Below are 15,791 nucleotides of genomic sequence, written 5' to 3' on the forward strand. Positions count from 1 at the left end.
CTTGGAAGTGCTATTTAATTATATCATATACATTTTCCTCAAAAGTATTCAGTGGATCTAAAGCACATCTGAAGAATTAATCTCACAACATAACAGAGCAAAAAATATGTTTCTCAGTAAGACACAAGCATTTGATATTAGAACATTAGAACAATCTTGATGAGAACAGACCATTCGGCCCAACAAATCTCGCCAGTCCTATCCATTTTAGTTTTGAAAGTCCCTGTCTACCACACTACTTGGTAACTTATTTTATGTGTCTGTGGTTCTCTGTGTAAAGATAAACTTCCTAATGTTTGTGCAAAATTATCCTTAACAAGTTTTTGCCTCCGTGTAGTGTTTTTCCTCTTCCATGGCAATGTTACCTGAATTGCTGTTCTTTTTAAAATATCAGAAAATAAACATTGTTCAGTGTGCATCACAGAAGTCCGTGTCAAATACAATTTTCGATTTAGTGTATTCTTATATAGCACTCTTCACTGAACATAGATTTGTAATTTGAGAGTAGTATAGTGCAAGACCTTACAATTTTTACATATGTAAACCTAAATGTCAAGGTAAACAACTAGTAAATGTAAATGAATCTTAATAGTTAAATAATCGAAATCATTCTTATTCTATTTCTTGGCCTTTGTGCTATTTTTTCGCAAAGTATGAAATAAAATCTTAAGACCTGAGTTTGTGGTGCACTGAAATTACGATTCATTTTTATTGCCCTGTGGTAGAAAGGCTTTTTTTTCCTTCTTCTTAGTGGTATATGTGTTGTATTCCAAAGGGATTAACCTTTAACCTGTCTTCATAAGCAGAACTTGCCTGACTTATCCCCAAGTAAGATATCCAACCCAAATGGCTCTTACACCTGCTCGTAACTCTACACTGGAAATGCTGCTACATATTGGTAACCAAACCTTGTGCTATATAATCTTACACTCTAGAGGCAAATGCTCTTATTCACATCTGCTGCATCAGAAAAAATATATAAGCAGTACACATTTATGTTAACTAGGAAAGAATCGGTCTCACAGTCTCTCCTTGCCATGATTTCTATTCCTACACTGTCTTTTAAAAGAAGAGTGGGAGATAGAATAAGTGTTGGGATGCCTGTGGAAGAATGTCTCTCTGTTAACTTTGGTGTTCCATGTATACAGAGTAAATGAAGGTTCAATGCAGAGAATGTATAATGCAGAAGGTAATATAACCATCACTGAACTACTTGCACTCATTGGATTCAAAAGAATTGCTTCCAAGATATAATTGAACAGAGAAGGGTAAAGAAGAATAACCTGGAAGTTATAGAACTAAGGTTGAAAGCCTGGTGTTTTGGGTTTGACTAACATGTTGCAGCACACATTTCAGATCCTCCTACAAAATCACAGCTTAATCTTGTGAACTCTGTTACCAGTTTTGCTTGGTTTGTGAGCTCGACCCTGTTTGCAATTGCTGTGACTAAGAAAGTGGAGGCAAATGTAGTTGGCCATTGTGGATTTTTGAATCAGGGTTCATTATTCCAGTGCAAGTGTAAATCCAATGATTGTTAGTGTCACTTCAGGGTGCAGACGTGGCCTTAAAATTCTTTTAAAGAACATGTTAAATCCATTTATTTATTTATTTTATAGAATAGGAATTAATTAATATTACTTAAATGAAAAACGTTCAGTAGAACTTTAGAACTCCTACCAAATGACCCCACCATTCAAGTACTGTACTTCTACAGTAAATAAAGCTAAAAATAAATAGCAAAGCCACCTGTACAAATCTGTTGCTTATCTGTCTTGTCCTAAAATAAAGTGAAATACTTGGCCCAATAAATTAGTTTACTACAGTAAAATACTATGTTATTAGTGAAATAACAAAGCAGACATTTTTAAATATATTTCTTACTAGGGGCTTTGCCCCTTGCTCGCTTTGCTCGCCAACCTCCCCAAACCAGCCTGCACTATCTACTAGCCACTTCGTGTCTCTGCCGCTCACGTATGTGGATTTCACTTTCACCAAACAACAAATGTTTTAATTCTTGCAGATACGCCTCTTCATTGGGAAGAAACACTACTTTTCCCTGATCACAACACGAAATAGACGATCTACAAGTCTCTGACTTAAAGTTTAAATCTGAACAATATATTCGATCTCTTTTCGCTGTTCTGTTATTTCACCGAGTAATAATTTCCATTTGTTTGTGCTAATGCGATCTTTACTATCATTTTTTATGAGACTTTCAAATTTTAGTACTTGCATAATCTCTAACCTGCTCTGCATGTGTATCACGCTAATGTTTTTGAATTCTTTATAACGTTCTACTTTGTCATCTACTCTTTGTCTTTTATTTCCGGCCCCGGGAGTGGTTAAATCTCTTGGCACAAAGTCTCATCTCGTGGGATGTGAAAGTATCTCTTTGAAAAAGTCTCGTCTCGTCCCAGGTTTTTTTTATTATAATAGAGAAATATGCTAATATGGTATGGGTTAATATGAATAGTATATGCGTGAGTGTGGGTATGTGACTGAGTGTGCACTTCAGTGGACCAGTGAGAGGACCAAGGTAGTTTCTACAATGTAGTTGGTGCTGCTTGGATAGGCATGTACATCCCACAACCCTGAACCTGATAAAATTAGAAAATGAGTCAATGATTTAGTTTCTGAGAATAACTGGGAAAGTAGTCTGTCAGGGCAAGAGAAATCAATGCCAGCTATATTTGTCCTCACTTTATTACTTTTGAAAGGGCTTGCCAGACCAGATGCTTGCTCGGTCAAAATTAATTTAACTGTCAGTGTTTTGGCACCTAAAGGGCCCCTTCATGTATGCCCATTTACATCATGAGTTTCTTAAAAAGACTTGGATATAAGCACTATGCATTATTAAGTATTCTGCACATAAACTTAATAATTCCATTAACACATGGTAGTCTGCTGAAGTTTCTTTTTTCATGTTTACTTAAAGCTTTGCATTAATTTGAAGAATCCTAAGTCCAGGAAAAGAAAACTGGTATAATTTGCCTAGAGGCAGCAACATTTTAACATTACATAAATAGTTGTGATTTATACAACAAATAAAATAACAGTCTGAAACTTAATTAATCCAGTTTGTAGTCCTGAAGGGCAGACGCCTTTCCATGTAGCATCAGATGTAAGGCAAGAACCTAAACAGCATTGTAGGGTCCAAGCATACAGTAACCCACACTATACTTGGGCCAATTTAGAATCGTTAATAAATATAGAGAGCTTGTTTTTGGGGCTCGGAGGACAACTGCAGTAACTGGAGAAAAACCCATGCAAACATGAGGTGAGTGTGAATGCTTCATGTAAAGAGCCACTGGGCATCTGATTTGAACCATCCATCCATCCATCCATCCATTTTCCAGCCCGCTGAATCCGAACACAGGGTCACGGGGGTCTGCTGGAGCCAATCCCAGCCAACACAGGGCACAAGGCAGGAACCAATCCTGGGCAGGGTGCCAACCCACCGCAGTGATTTGAACCCAAGGTGCTAAATATGTGAGGCAGCAATGCTGAGTACTTTGTCAGTTTGCTGCTCCTATAAAACAAATTTCTAATTTATATAAACATATACGACACTGAGTTCCAAATCCCGGTCCTTGTTAGTAATGTTGTTGTGTCTTATATTGATGTTAATAATTCTACTAGAATTATTTGAGATAAAATGCTGATATACATTTCATAATAGATTGTATCTGTTAATATAATAGAATACTAAAAGTGTTTTTTCAATCCTGATGATAATAATCTCTCTAACAATTGCAACTTAAAAAATAAATTATGAAACAGTATGTTCGTTTAAACTCTTATTTAGTGCTTAAAGATTAACCTCTTGATCCTTGCATGAGAAAATGATACCTACATGTTATCTGTTCACACAGGTCACTCACAGTACAAGTGGTCAGGTGGTATTTAAGCTAGAGAAATGTTTACTTTAAATGACTAGGCAAAAAGGTAGCTGCTGTGCCTATGCTAAGCAGAAGTGGAAGCGATTGAATGTGGAGTGTTTGCTGCATAGTATTTAATACATATTTAGTGACTGAACAACTGAAGAATTTTAATTTGTAGTTTAATTATATTCACAAGGGAACTAAATGAAATATCATAAACTACTACTACTTTTCAAGCTTGTTGTATTTAGATTTTGACTGTTGGTAACCTACAATTAACAGTGTATTTTAGGAATTTTTGTTTGGTGTGTCATTAAGAATCTTGAGCTGCTTAAGTGAAACCAAACATTTTCACTGAAAATATTAAGTCAATATGTATTTCATTTAAGATTTGTGTAGCTATACTTTTACTATAAAGGCTTTTAAAAAATCATATCTAATATTTCAGTTTTGCATTCCACAGAAATCAATGTACAAGTTTCACATGCCTTGCATTTTTCATTTTGTACTGCTGTAATAGGATCACCACTGCTTGCATTTATATCCAAGACACCACAGCTTTAATGGGCAAGTGTGTTTTTGCATTAAACTTGCCTCAATATGCACGACTTGATTATGCTACATAACAAGATCTGTGGGATCATTCAGTTGTGTTTATTTTGTTAGCCATAAGATGCCACCATGGTGCCCTACATGAGTGCTATCAGCATATGGCATTATTGTTGCTTGTGCAAATAACTTTAAGAACAAATGGTCAGGCATGCAGTGTGATGTAGTGATCAATTCTTTGGACTTCAGACCCTGAGGTTGTGGGTTGAAATCACACTACTGACACTGTATGAACCTGAACGAGTCACTTGACCTGCCTGTGCTCTAATTGGAAAACCAAACGAAATGTAACCAATTGTATCATAAATGTTGCAATTCGCCTTGGATAAAGGCACCAGCCAAATATGTAAATGTAAAGGTCACATTAACAATGCTATAATTAGATGTTTCTGAGTGGTGTTTTTTATGTATATTTTAACTTCTAATATATAATGCTGAATGTGTATTTGTGTGTCTTTTTTGTTCAGTATGCAAATCCATACTCTTGAACCTATATTTGCCAGACTGTAGGCTATGTTTTGATATAAAATTTAGCTGGCTCTCTCAAATATTGGCATTGCAGTCAGGTCAGGTTGGGGAGCATGTACTGGTACAGTGCGTTGCCCCACCCACCACAAGACATAACAGCTTGGGATGCTGGTTGCCAACCCCTCAGACAGACACGCGGTCCAGTTCCACGATCTGGAAATTACCATCTATTTGTCGCAGCCAGGTGTTATGTTGGTGTCCCCTTGGATTGGTCCAGCCACTCGGATCCTCAACAACGATCCTGCATGCCGGATCACTCTCTGGGAATCGCACTGCATGGCCGTAGTGCCGTAACTAACGCTCCTTCACAGTGCAGGTAATGTGTCTAATTCAGGACTCCATGAGCAACTGCTCATTTGACACAAAGTCAAAACAGCGGAAGAGACACAGTTCAGAAGGAGTCCAGTCTTCACTTCAGGTCACTGGATAGTATCCATATCTCGTAACCATATAGCAAAACAGGAAGCACCAGGACTCTGTACACTTGGACCTTCATCCTTTTGCAAAGATATTGGGAGCACCACCACACATCCTTTCCAGCAACCTCATGACCCCCATACTCACCCAATTTATCTACAGACTTCATAGGAGGTCTAATGACCACTTGAACAACCTAATGAATTGGCATTGATGAATTTAAAAATACAATGCAAGGCTTGCAACCCCCCACCACGTCAACCCTCAACCCCCACAAACACACCAGTGAGGTTTATAATCTTTGAGAGATTTCAGAATAGGGTTTATTAAGAATGGCATCATCATAAAATACTTGGTTTATCTTAGCATACAAATCTACTCTACGATTTTCTGTTTAGTTACTACAAAACTACTGGTCTAAATCCATACGAAATATATAATTTTAAACATTATTATACATGTATATGTAATGTTGAATTAGTGAATTCCAAGATAATTCAAGATATTTCCATTTAATTGAACTCTTTAAAGCTGTTTTTGTAATGACATGCTTTTAAAGTTGTCAGTGAACCACTCTGTTAAGTTTTTAACATTTGTTACTGTAAGATTTTATACTTGCATCATTAGCTGGTTGAAAAAATATTACTAAAAATTAATGTTTAATGGATGATTCAAATTACTGTTGGAAACTCAGTTTTAATTTTCCAAATCTATACCTACCCTTTTGTTTTTTTTTTTTTTACATTTCAACCAACTTTGAAGCTACTTGTATTGTATGAAATCAAACATGTCAGTTTTACATGAAACCTCTGTTTCAGAACTCCTGTTCTGATCACAATTTGTTATTGTTAATATCTGTGTACAAATCCAGAATTATAAAATTACTTCGGCTGTCATTACTTGTACTCAAAAAATGTACAACTGTAAAGCAGCATTACATTCTTCACTGTACCATTCAAATATATGACACGTGCTTTCACTTATGGCTTATACTAATGAATTATAGTAAAAAGAAAAGCTAAACAAATGACACAAATTCCATGTTTGCAGATTGGAATTTAGCAATGAATTATGATGGTGATTACACATCTTTGTTCCTTTAATAGGGAGATTTCCTTTTCCTTCAGAGCTTTGAAACATTAAATGTCTAAAGCACTAAATACTAATTGTCTTCTAAGGGAGTCAAGGCAGGGGGGATGTGAAAAAACAGGGCCTGTTAAGCCCATTGAGGCATTCCTTGTGTGATTTTGGGCCATACAGGAAATAAATTATTTTACTTGTTGTTGTAAATAAATATTATTTTGGTATTAACAAATGGAGAAACTCGTGTCACCAGTGTAGACAAGCCAAATAAGCACTTTGTTAGAGTCTAATGTTTACTTGCTGCGACTGTTGTTTTTGCTGGCAGTCCTCTCACAGCCCACAGTCCTATAAGCATACTGTAACTGTGGCTGCATATGAGGTGCCCTTTTTTGATCCGCGACATTGAACTGCATGTGAGCTGAACAGATGTTTGAACTGATGGACATTTGTAGAAGTGCTCATTACAATCAGAGAATGAATGAAAAACCTCCAGTCATTTATTGGTACTGTGTAGGAGACTATTAAAAAATATTAATTTTGTTATCTTTTCATCTCCTCTTAAAAGATTACACCTCATTTGATTTCTAATGTTATTTCACAAAAATCTGTTTCTGAACTAATTCCATAAAGGGGTAAACGTGGCAGTAATACAAGCCTGTGTGTATGTGTTTGCTTTTTTTTTTAAGTATAAATAAAAGGTATGATACCTGCACTCACATACTAAAATTCTCCTGTGCAAACATAAAGCATTTCCAGACATGACCTGCTGATTTTCTTTTTGACTTGTGTTGCAGATTGAACAAATAGCATTATGTAGTATAATATTCTCAAACTTACTTTATCTAATTCAAGGTTGTGGTCGACCAGAATATGGTGCAAGTAATGGAAAAAGCCCTGGACAATAATGACTGTCCATTTCAGGACTCAGCTAATAAGATTTTCAGATGTGTACAGGTAGAAGTTGTTGTAGAAAAACTAATGAGAGATAGTCATGTCTTAAAATGGAAATGCTGATCCTTGTTTTATTTTAAATGAAACTTATCCGTTTATCTGTAAATTACTGAACACACTTAATCCACATCAGAGTTGAGGGCTTAGCATTACAGTGCAAGATGATTTACTAACATGCTGAATGTACTGTACATAACATGAAATGTAGATTATTTATAATATACCACAGCAAGGTCAAATCAGAAATCTTTTAAAGAGACAAAGATTAGGACATGTGGGAGACTAATATGTCTGTAAAGAAGGTAAAGTGGAGTAAATACAGGTATATACAGTGTTTTAAACATGAGCAGTACATTAAAGTTTACAGAACATTAGACCAAAGAAATTAATGATATGGTATTGGCAGAAAATGAAGTGTTATAGAAGAATGTAGGTGACAATATCAATTTTGCAACGCAGTAGACACCAGATAGATATTTAGTTATTATTAGGGAGCTATGCTTCTCTAGTGCTTGAGTCTTTTTTATTGTCGTTACTTTTTTCTGTCCATCCATCTGTGTTTCTTTTTTATTCTGCTACTTGGATAATGGTTAATAGCTTTAGATTCAATGGATCTGTACTGTGTTTAAACTATAGATTCGGTGGGCCTATACTGTGTTTAAACTATACATCTGAAACTTTCCAGTTATGTTCTAGCATTGTATCAGGTGGAAATCTGACTTGCTAATCATGTGATAGTACCCATCAAATACAGTTAAGTTAAGCCTCAACCAATTATGACACCTGGATTTGTGCCACATGCTGAGTTGATTGCAGAAAGGATTAATGTGAATCTGTCTGATGAGCACAGAAGACAACAACACAAGGAACGCAAAGTTTATAGAATGTTTAAATGATTACTGTATACTGCTGTGAGCTGGCGCCCTGCCCGGGGTTTGTTTCCTGCCTTGTGCCCTGTGTTGGCTGTGATTGGCTCCAGCAGACCCCTGTGACCCTGTAGTTAGGATATAGCAGGTTGGATAATGGATGGATGGATAATTACTGTATATCATCATAAGGCCGATAACACATATGATGCAGATAAGCAGTCAAACAAACAACACTGCTAGAGCTACAGTGGATTCAAGTTATTCATTGGATAAGAGGTCAAGAGTACAGGGGCCTCACAAAGTGACTTTATAATGAGATTTGGGTGTGAATTAACATTACAGTATTTCTAAATTTGCACTTATTCAGTATGATAAGCATGACTAGAATAATTATCATTGTTTGACAAAGCATTGTGACATTTCTTTACTGCACAAGTTAGTGTGATTTACTGTTCCACAACTGATCATAAAATCAGCTTTTTATACACTAGATTAACATATATAGCTTTGAAATTGCTTTTTTACTTATGGCCATGTGTTTTTTCAGAAGTGGGAGCCAGGCAATCATAAAATTAGAAAAACAGCAAATGCTTGGTTGATAGTTCTTCAGTGGTGGTTGTGGCTGAGGTTTGAATATTGAGTACTTTCTTAAATATTTCCTCAATTACCAACAGAACTCGGGTGCTTGAACTGTGGCCAGGAAATAGGATGTGAAAGGAAAATAAAAAGAATCTTCAGGACAGAGAGCTTCTTTGAACATGACAGGTGCAACAGATGAATGGGTGGTGCTCTTCACTCAACGCAGCACAGCAGGCTTTGTCATGCTTATGTTATGATGTGGTTCTTTGCCAATTTTTTTAAGAATAATGCTTAACTTCATTAAACTAATTTTTGTATAGCACTCTTCACTGATTGTGAGCTGAGACCATTTATACTATAATGCACTCAGTATAAACTACTAAAGCATGCAAGTTTTACATATATAAAACAAAAATATTTATTAAGAGTAATGCACTATTTAGGAATTTGTTGGGCGGAGAAGCTAAGAGTTAACTTTTTCCAGGCCATTGTAATTGGGTTGACTGCTGCTTCTGTCCCGAATATTTTTTGTGCTGGACACATTTCACCATATGCTCCCTCTCAAGTTGTTTGTGTTTCCTGTTCATCATCCATCTTGAGACCTAAGCCATTGTCATTGCATTAGTGATGCACCGCTGACTGTTGCATACTGTATACTGTATGAGTCAGACATGAGTCCTACTTGAGATGTTCATCAGTTGTTGCACATTAACCAACTCATCCAATTACACATTGGAATTCATGATACGACCCACTTTAGATGCACTTCAGACATTGTGCTTCAGCTCCTCTGTAGTTTTGTGTATGGCATCTAATTGTGTGGTTTTGTTTATTTTGAAAACAAAGTAGGAAAGAAAGATAGAAAGTGCTTTTTTTTCATGAAGGAGAATTTGATCTCTCTGCTTTCCAAAATCAGTTATTCAAAAAACGCTATTAAATGGAGAACACTGGATTATTAAAATACACCGCCATTTTCTACACACAGTTGGTTTTACATATTTGAAATTTCTCAGAATATATTAAACTACATCTGTCCTGCAAACGGTCCTCCATCTTACAGTGAAAACTTTGGGATTGGTGGCAGGATTGGCACTCCAGCCAACATAAAAAAAGATTCACACATCTCTGAAACAAAAGACATTACTCCTTTCTGCTCTCCACGGGAGTAGCTCTGCTGCAGCTGCCTATAAGAAGGCTACTAGCATTATGAAGAATATGGAGAAAACCCTTGGATGCCACATTCAAAACCACTGGAGAGCCAGTGGAGTCAGGCCTGTTGGGAATTGGAACCTTTGTGGTGCTGAGGTGTCTCCCATTGCACGGCCCACTCTGGTCCCAACTTGAGGCAGCCCATCTGGGTAGGCACATGGAACATCTTGTCTCTCCGGCATGATGATCATCTTCCTCTGCTGTCAAAAATTCCACATTTCAGTGGTGGCACTCTCTGAGGTGTGCAGACCTGGGACTAGCCAGATCTCTGTATGTGGTTACTCCTTATCTGGGCTGAACCTCACCAGGCTGGTAGTAAGGCTGTACCCCTTGCATTGCAAGCAATCTTTGCTTCCATTTGAGAGACTGGCATCATCCGAACTGACTAGAAAATGGGATATCTTGTCCCTATCTGAAAAGGGAAGGGTGATCGCCTGGATTGTGGCAACTACAGAGGGATAACACTGTCAGGTAAGGTCCTTGCTAGCGTTATCCTCAATAGGATCAATGATCACTTCCTCACCTACCAGCAACAGGAGCAGTCTGGTTTTACGTCTTAAAAGTATATCATCGACCGTGTCCTGGCACTGAGGATTCTCATGGAATGCAAATGCGTATATTGGCAGAATTCCTTTGCAGCCTTTGTTGATTTTTGTGAAGTGCTCACCTCAGTTGATAGAGCTGCACTGTGAGGCATCTTGAGACTTTGTTCCCCCCAAAAATGTTGGATATCATGAGAGTATTGTGTGTGAGGACTGTGCAGAGTAGAGGCAGAACCTCTGCATTTTTGCCAGTTGATTCTGGGGTTCGTCAGGGGTGTGTTCTTTCTCCTACTCTGTTCAGTGTTTGCATGGACTGGGTTTTGGGCAGGGTCATGTGGTCCAACGGCTGTGGGGCATCAGTTATTGAAGAAATATTCACTGATCATGACTTTGCCGACAATGCAGTGATCTTCATGGAGTCAATGGAGGCTCTGATCGGGGCTCTCAAGAGACTGAGCATGGAGTCCGGAGTATCTGGGCTTGTGAGTGTCCTGGATAAAAACCAAGATTCGGGCCTTTAACGGCCTCTTGGGCTCAGTCATCACCAGTGTGTCTGTCTGTGGAGAGAGTGTCAATCTTGTTGAGAGGTTTACTTACCTTGGCAGCAACATTCATGTGTCCAGTGACTCTTCCTATGAAGCCAGTAGATGGATTGGGAGAATATGGGGGGTCACGAGGTCACTGTAAAGGGGTGTGTGGTGCTTTGGACCACATGTCTGTCTGCGGGATTGCCAACCAGGATTCCAAGCTGTTTCGTCGTCTGGTGGGTGCGGCAACGGGCTGTACCTGTGCATGCTCCCTGACCTGACCTGACGTGTTAATGTCCTTCAAAATATTTATTAACCCAATAAAAAATTAATATCTAATCATTCACTCTGAGGAGCCCATCTGTGGCAGCATATTTGTTTATATCTCTAGGGTACACCTTTCATTTGTATATTTCATATAGGAGTTTCTGTGCTAAAGTGGTTATCTCCATTACCATAGATTAGATTAAGGTCATAGATTATTGACTCATTGTTTGGGTAGACCTCTCCTCATATACCTTCCTTTGTTTTCATTTTACTGAGGGGTATTTTAAGCTAACTGTCAACTTTGAATGGGCCCAGTGTCCTAACTAAAATGTAATCACATCTTGCGCAGCTGATTCTTTAATTGTTCCTTCTACTGCTGGGATAGACTTTGACTCCCAGCAGCTTGGTAATGGATTGATGAAACTTGAGAAAACAGGTGAATGTATTTTATATTGTAGTTCAATCAGTCATTCTATTCATTACTTACAAATGTGCTAAATACTGTTCAAGGTCATGGAGATTTGGACCAATCCCGTTAAAATTACACACAATCACTTAAACTAGCCTAATGTAGAATCGCTGTTAACCTAACACTTGTTTCATTGTGGAAGGAAATTTGATGTATGTAGTGAAAAACCCATGCAGATACATGGAGAACATGCAAACTCCACTCAAACTACGTCCATGCTAGGATTTAAACCTTGCACTGTCGAGTTGTCAGTCAACAGGATTAGCCACTGTGCCTTTGTGCCAACCATCTTCTTTTAATATTTATTGTAAAAGGACAGCTGCAGAGTTAACATGTGCAGATTTTTATTCTATACCTGTTTCTTTTAAATTCAATATATCTATCAAAATTGCTTGCAACCTTCCAGTGTAAATGAACAAAGTACAGGTGTTTCAGATGCAAAGAATGCTTTTCTTCAAAGCTACATTCAGGGAGAATAGTGTGATGAGAATTAAAAAATACAGTGAAAAGAATTATCCCTCCAGGGATCTCTGTTGTCACTCAGGTTGTTAGAAGATAGACAGCAGAGTCAGTATGCAGTAAACAGAGGCATTCTGTTGTGTTTGACTTCAGAACTCCTTAGGAGATCAACAGGGTGTGGAAAATAATTCAGAAATGAACAATAAGCTTGTGTAGCCAAAGCTCGTGATAGCTTATGAAGTCATGGGGTTTGATACATGTCAGGAATATTAACAGTAGTATTTTGAACTAGTTGAATTATACTAGCAGGGATTCTCAACAGGACAAATGAATGAACAAATGACTTTGGCTAATATTTTTAAAGTTATAATAACTGAGGTCTAACTGTGAATTAAGGTTGTACTTCCTTAAGTGATGTAAACTATACTGCCTTGAAATAATGAAGGTATTAGTAGTACTTTGCCTGGACTTTCATTAGTTGTTAGTTATAATCATCAAAATTAAAAGAAATAAACATTTGAAATACATCAGTCTGTGTGTAATGAATGAATCTAATATACAAGTTTAACTTTTTGAATGGAATTACTGAAATAAATCAACTTTGTCATGATATTCTAATTTTATGACCAGCACCTTTAGATAAAACTTGAACTTATGGTATGTGTTTCATTATGTAGTGAATTTTTATGTAAAGCTGAGATGTGATAGCAAACTTGGAGATTACCGGCAAGACTTTACAGAACTAAATAAAAGTACTTGTAGTTTACTGTCATAAAAGTTTAGGAGAAAGCAATCTGTTAATATTGATACACCATTTTCTTGTCCACTACATTTAAATGTGGTTATTGTTTACTGCAGCTTTCATGTTGTTCACATTGTACTTGGCTGAAGAATTACTATAAGAATTAGACTACTTCCTACTGTCTATGCATTTGTGCTGTACAAAAGGTTTTCTGAGTTACTTGGCATACCGTTAAAGACATTTTTTACCTTATAGTTTTATTCCTCCATCCATTTTCAAGGTCACTCATTAGCTATGTAGAGGACACCAGTCTAATCCAGGACACAGAAAGTCATGCATCCACGCATCTACGCTCACTCTTACTGGGCACATTTAGGGTCACAGTTTAACCTGACATATACATGTTTACGATGTGAGAGGTAAACTAGTGTGCCTGAAGAAAGATCATGCACATAAGAGGACAAACTCCACACACAGTGTGACCAGGATGAGGTTCGAGCAAAGTATTTTGCAACTGTGAGGCAGCAGTGCTAACCTCTGCACTACTATAATGGTCATACATGTTACATTTTCCCAACTGCAATAATGAATGGTATATTATATACTGATATACTGTATGTGGTAGAAGACAGTTTTGCCAGCTTTCATTTATCTACTTTAATTTGTATGTCATTTAATTACACACTTGTAGGAAGTTGACTTCAGTGTTGTTTGTAATGTTGTGTGGAAAAATGCTTGTTTTACCAACTTTTACACAACTAAGACTTGCTGTGAGTTTTGGCAAATCCAGTATGGCTTTTAAACCTTGACACCAATGTGTGCTTAGTATTAAAATTTGTGAGTTAGATGGCATTATTGACAGAATATTGCAGTATTTTAAAAATCTCATAACAGGAAGTAAATGATGAAAGATTCAGCTTATTGTCTTTTTTGCTTCATTAGTTGGAAAAACTATTCTGTTAACAAATCCCATTTTCCACACAATGTTTGTAGAATCTAAAATTGCAATATTCTTAAAGGAATGTTCAAAAGATTTGATTTATACTGCATCATTCACTGCATTACAGCTTCTGTCCTTCAAAAAAAGTCCCTCCAGTACTTGGTTTCGTCACTACATGCTACATGCTTCCTTCTTCCTTATACATCATTTAAAAAGATACGTTTACATTAAGTTGAGCTAAATGTTTTCTTGTTGATGAGGAAAACCACCCCATGAGACACAAGTGTTTGATTGGTTTCACTGAAGACTGTTACAGTCAAGTGACAGTTTTTTTTTTAAATCCCACTTCCTTTACAACTCGGTGCAACAGACATCAAGAGCAGGAAGCTGAATCTGGATGATTATTTGTATGCCTGTACAAAACTGAAAAAAAATGTTTATATGTATGTAAAAATCTTTTTCTTATTAACGTGGCTTTTTTAAATACTGTTTTTATTGTCGAAGGTTGGATCCTCTGAAATGTAGATCACTTATGTCGTATAAATCTGACAGATCATCCATGATTTGAAAGCTGTGGACCTAAAAATGAGTTTAACAAGAACACAGTTGGACCGAAGTGTACATGAAAGTGGTAAGAAAAAAAATTGGACAAGCAGTTTAAGCTGGAATGGAAAAACCTCTTTTAAAAGAGACTGCATTGTCCAGGAAATGCCATTACAAGCTTACAAATGGAAGACTTGCAGGAAAGCAAAATGGACAAGTAAACGAGGTATGTCAGAACATCCTTGGGTTTTAGACTGGCACACTTCCAATTCAGTTAAAAACCAGAATACATTTGCAAACAGCAGTCATTTGGTTGAAAGTGATCCACTCCTTACCACCAGGACTGTAAAGCCAACCAGGATCCCTTATAACCGCTCTGTCTCTGAACCTGGACCTTGCAGTGTTATTAAAAAATCTGAATTGCGACAAACATGTTCTGAAGCTCTGGAACAGCAGCATGTTTTTAAAGGAATTTTCTCCACAGTTTCTCACAGGTTTGAAAGGATTTCTGATAAAAAACATCTGCTTAAGCAGTCAAAAACAGAAGGTATGTGGAGCACATTTGGCCAAATGTTTTCAAATATGTCTCATAATTGTTTTCTGTACATATCTTCAGAAGGCAAAAGATTTATTCCTAGAAAAACCATCAGACAGTTCTGTCTTAATGTAACACTTTCTTAACAGTAAACAGAAGTTCAATTTTTTAAGTATAATCATTTCAAAAATACTTTTTTATGTGGATTTTTCTGAAGATGTAGAATCCTTAAATTATATTTACAGCTTTCTATATTGTGTCTTATAACTGTACTAGAAGAATATTACTTGTCAGATTGCATAGCCACTCTGTTTGATTATAAGGAACATTATAATCTAATGTGAATCATGCAAAGCATATTATATTTTTTCTGCTGTCCTTTACATCAATATAAGAGTTCTAATTTAAGAATCTTCTATAATCAATTCAAACAACTGTACTACAGTGGGATGCTGAGTTTAATATCACATGTGTCATAAATTCCCATTCATTTAGTTTTGCAATTTAGCCATACTGTTGACTACATTTAAGTTCAAGTTTAGAACAGCTGTATATTGTTTATTAAAATTAAGTTTTGTACATTAGGGTTTAAGGAACAAAATGTTGCTCAGCAGCATTTGCATTTTATGTATTTTTGATGG

General features: G+C 36.7%; 1 protein-coding gene across 5 annotated transcripts in view; it reads left to right on the forward strand.

The window, feature by feature from the left end:
- rasal2 (RAS protein activator like 2) overlaps positions 1–15,791 on the forward strand; it is a 260,725-nt gene that overhangs the window by 58,983 nt on the left and 185,951 nt on the right. For 2 of the 5 annotated variants that reach the window (XM_028811330.2, XM_028811331.2), the window contains exon 1: positions 14,488–15,162. The exons of 2 other annotated variants lie outside the window; for them this stretch is intronic. In XM_028811330.2, coding sequence (XP_028667163.1) covers positions 14,658–15,162 — 505 coding nt within the window. In that variant the 5' untranslated portion in view covers positions 14,488–14,657. Of the gene's footprint in view, positions 1–14,482; positions 15,163–15,791 lie in introns of those variants that run through there. One more of the 5 variants, XM_051932425.1, reaches the window with a different exon arrangement.

Source organism: Erpetoichthys calabaricus, chromosome 10 (genome assembly GCF_900747795.2).
Source record: "Erpetoichthys calabaricus chromosome 10, fErpCal1.3, whole genome shotgun sequence".
NCBI lineage: Eukaryota > Metazoa > Chordata > Cladistia > Polypteriformes > Polypteridae > Erpetoichthys > Erpetoichthys calabaricus.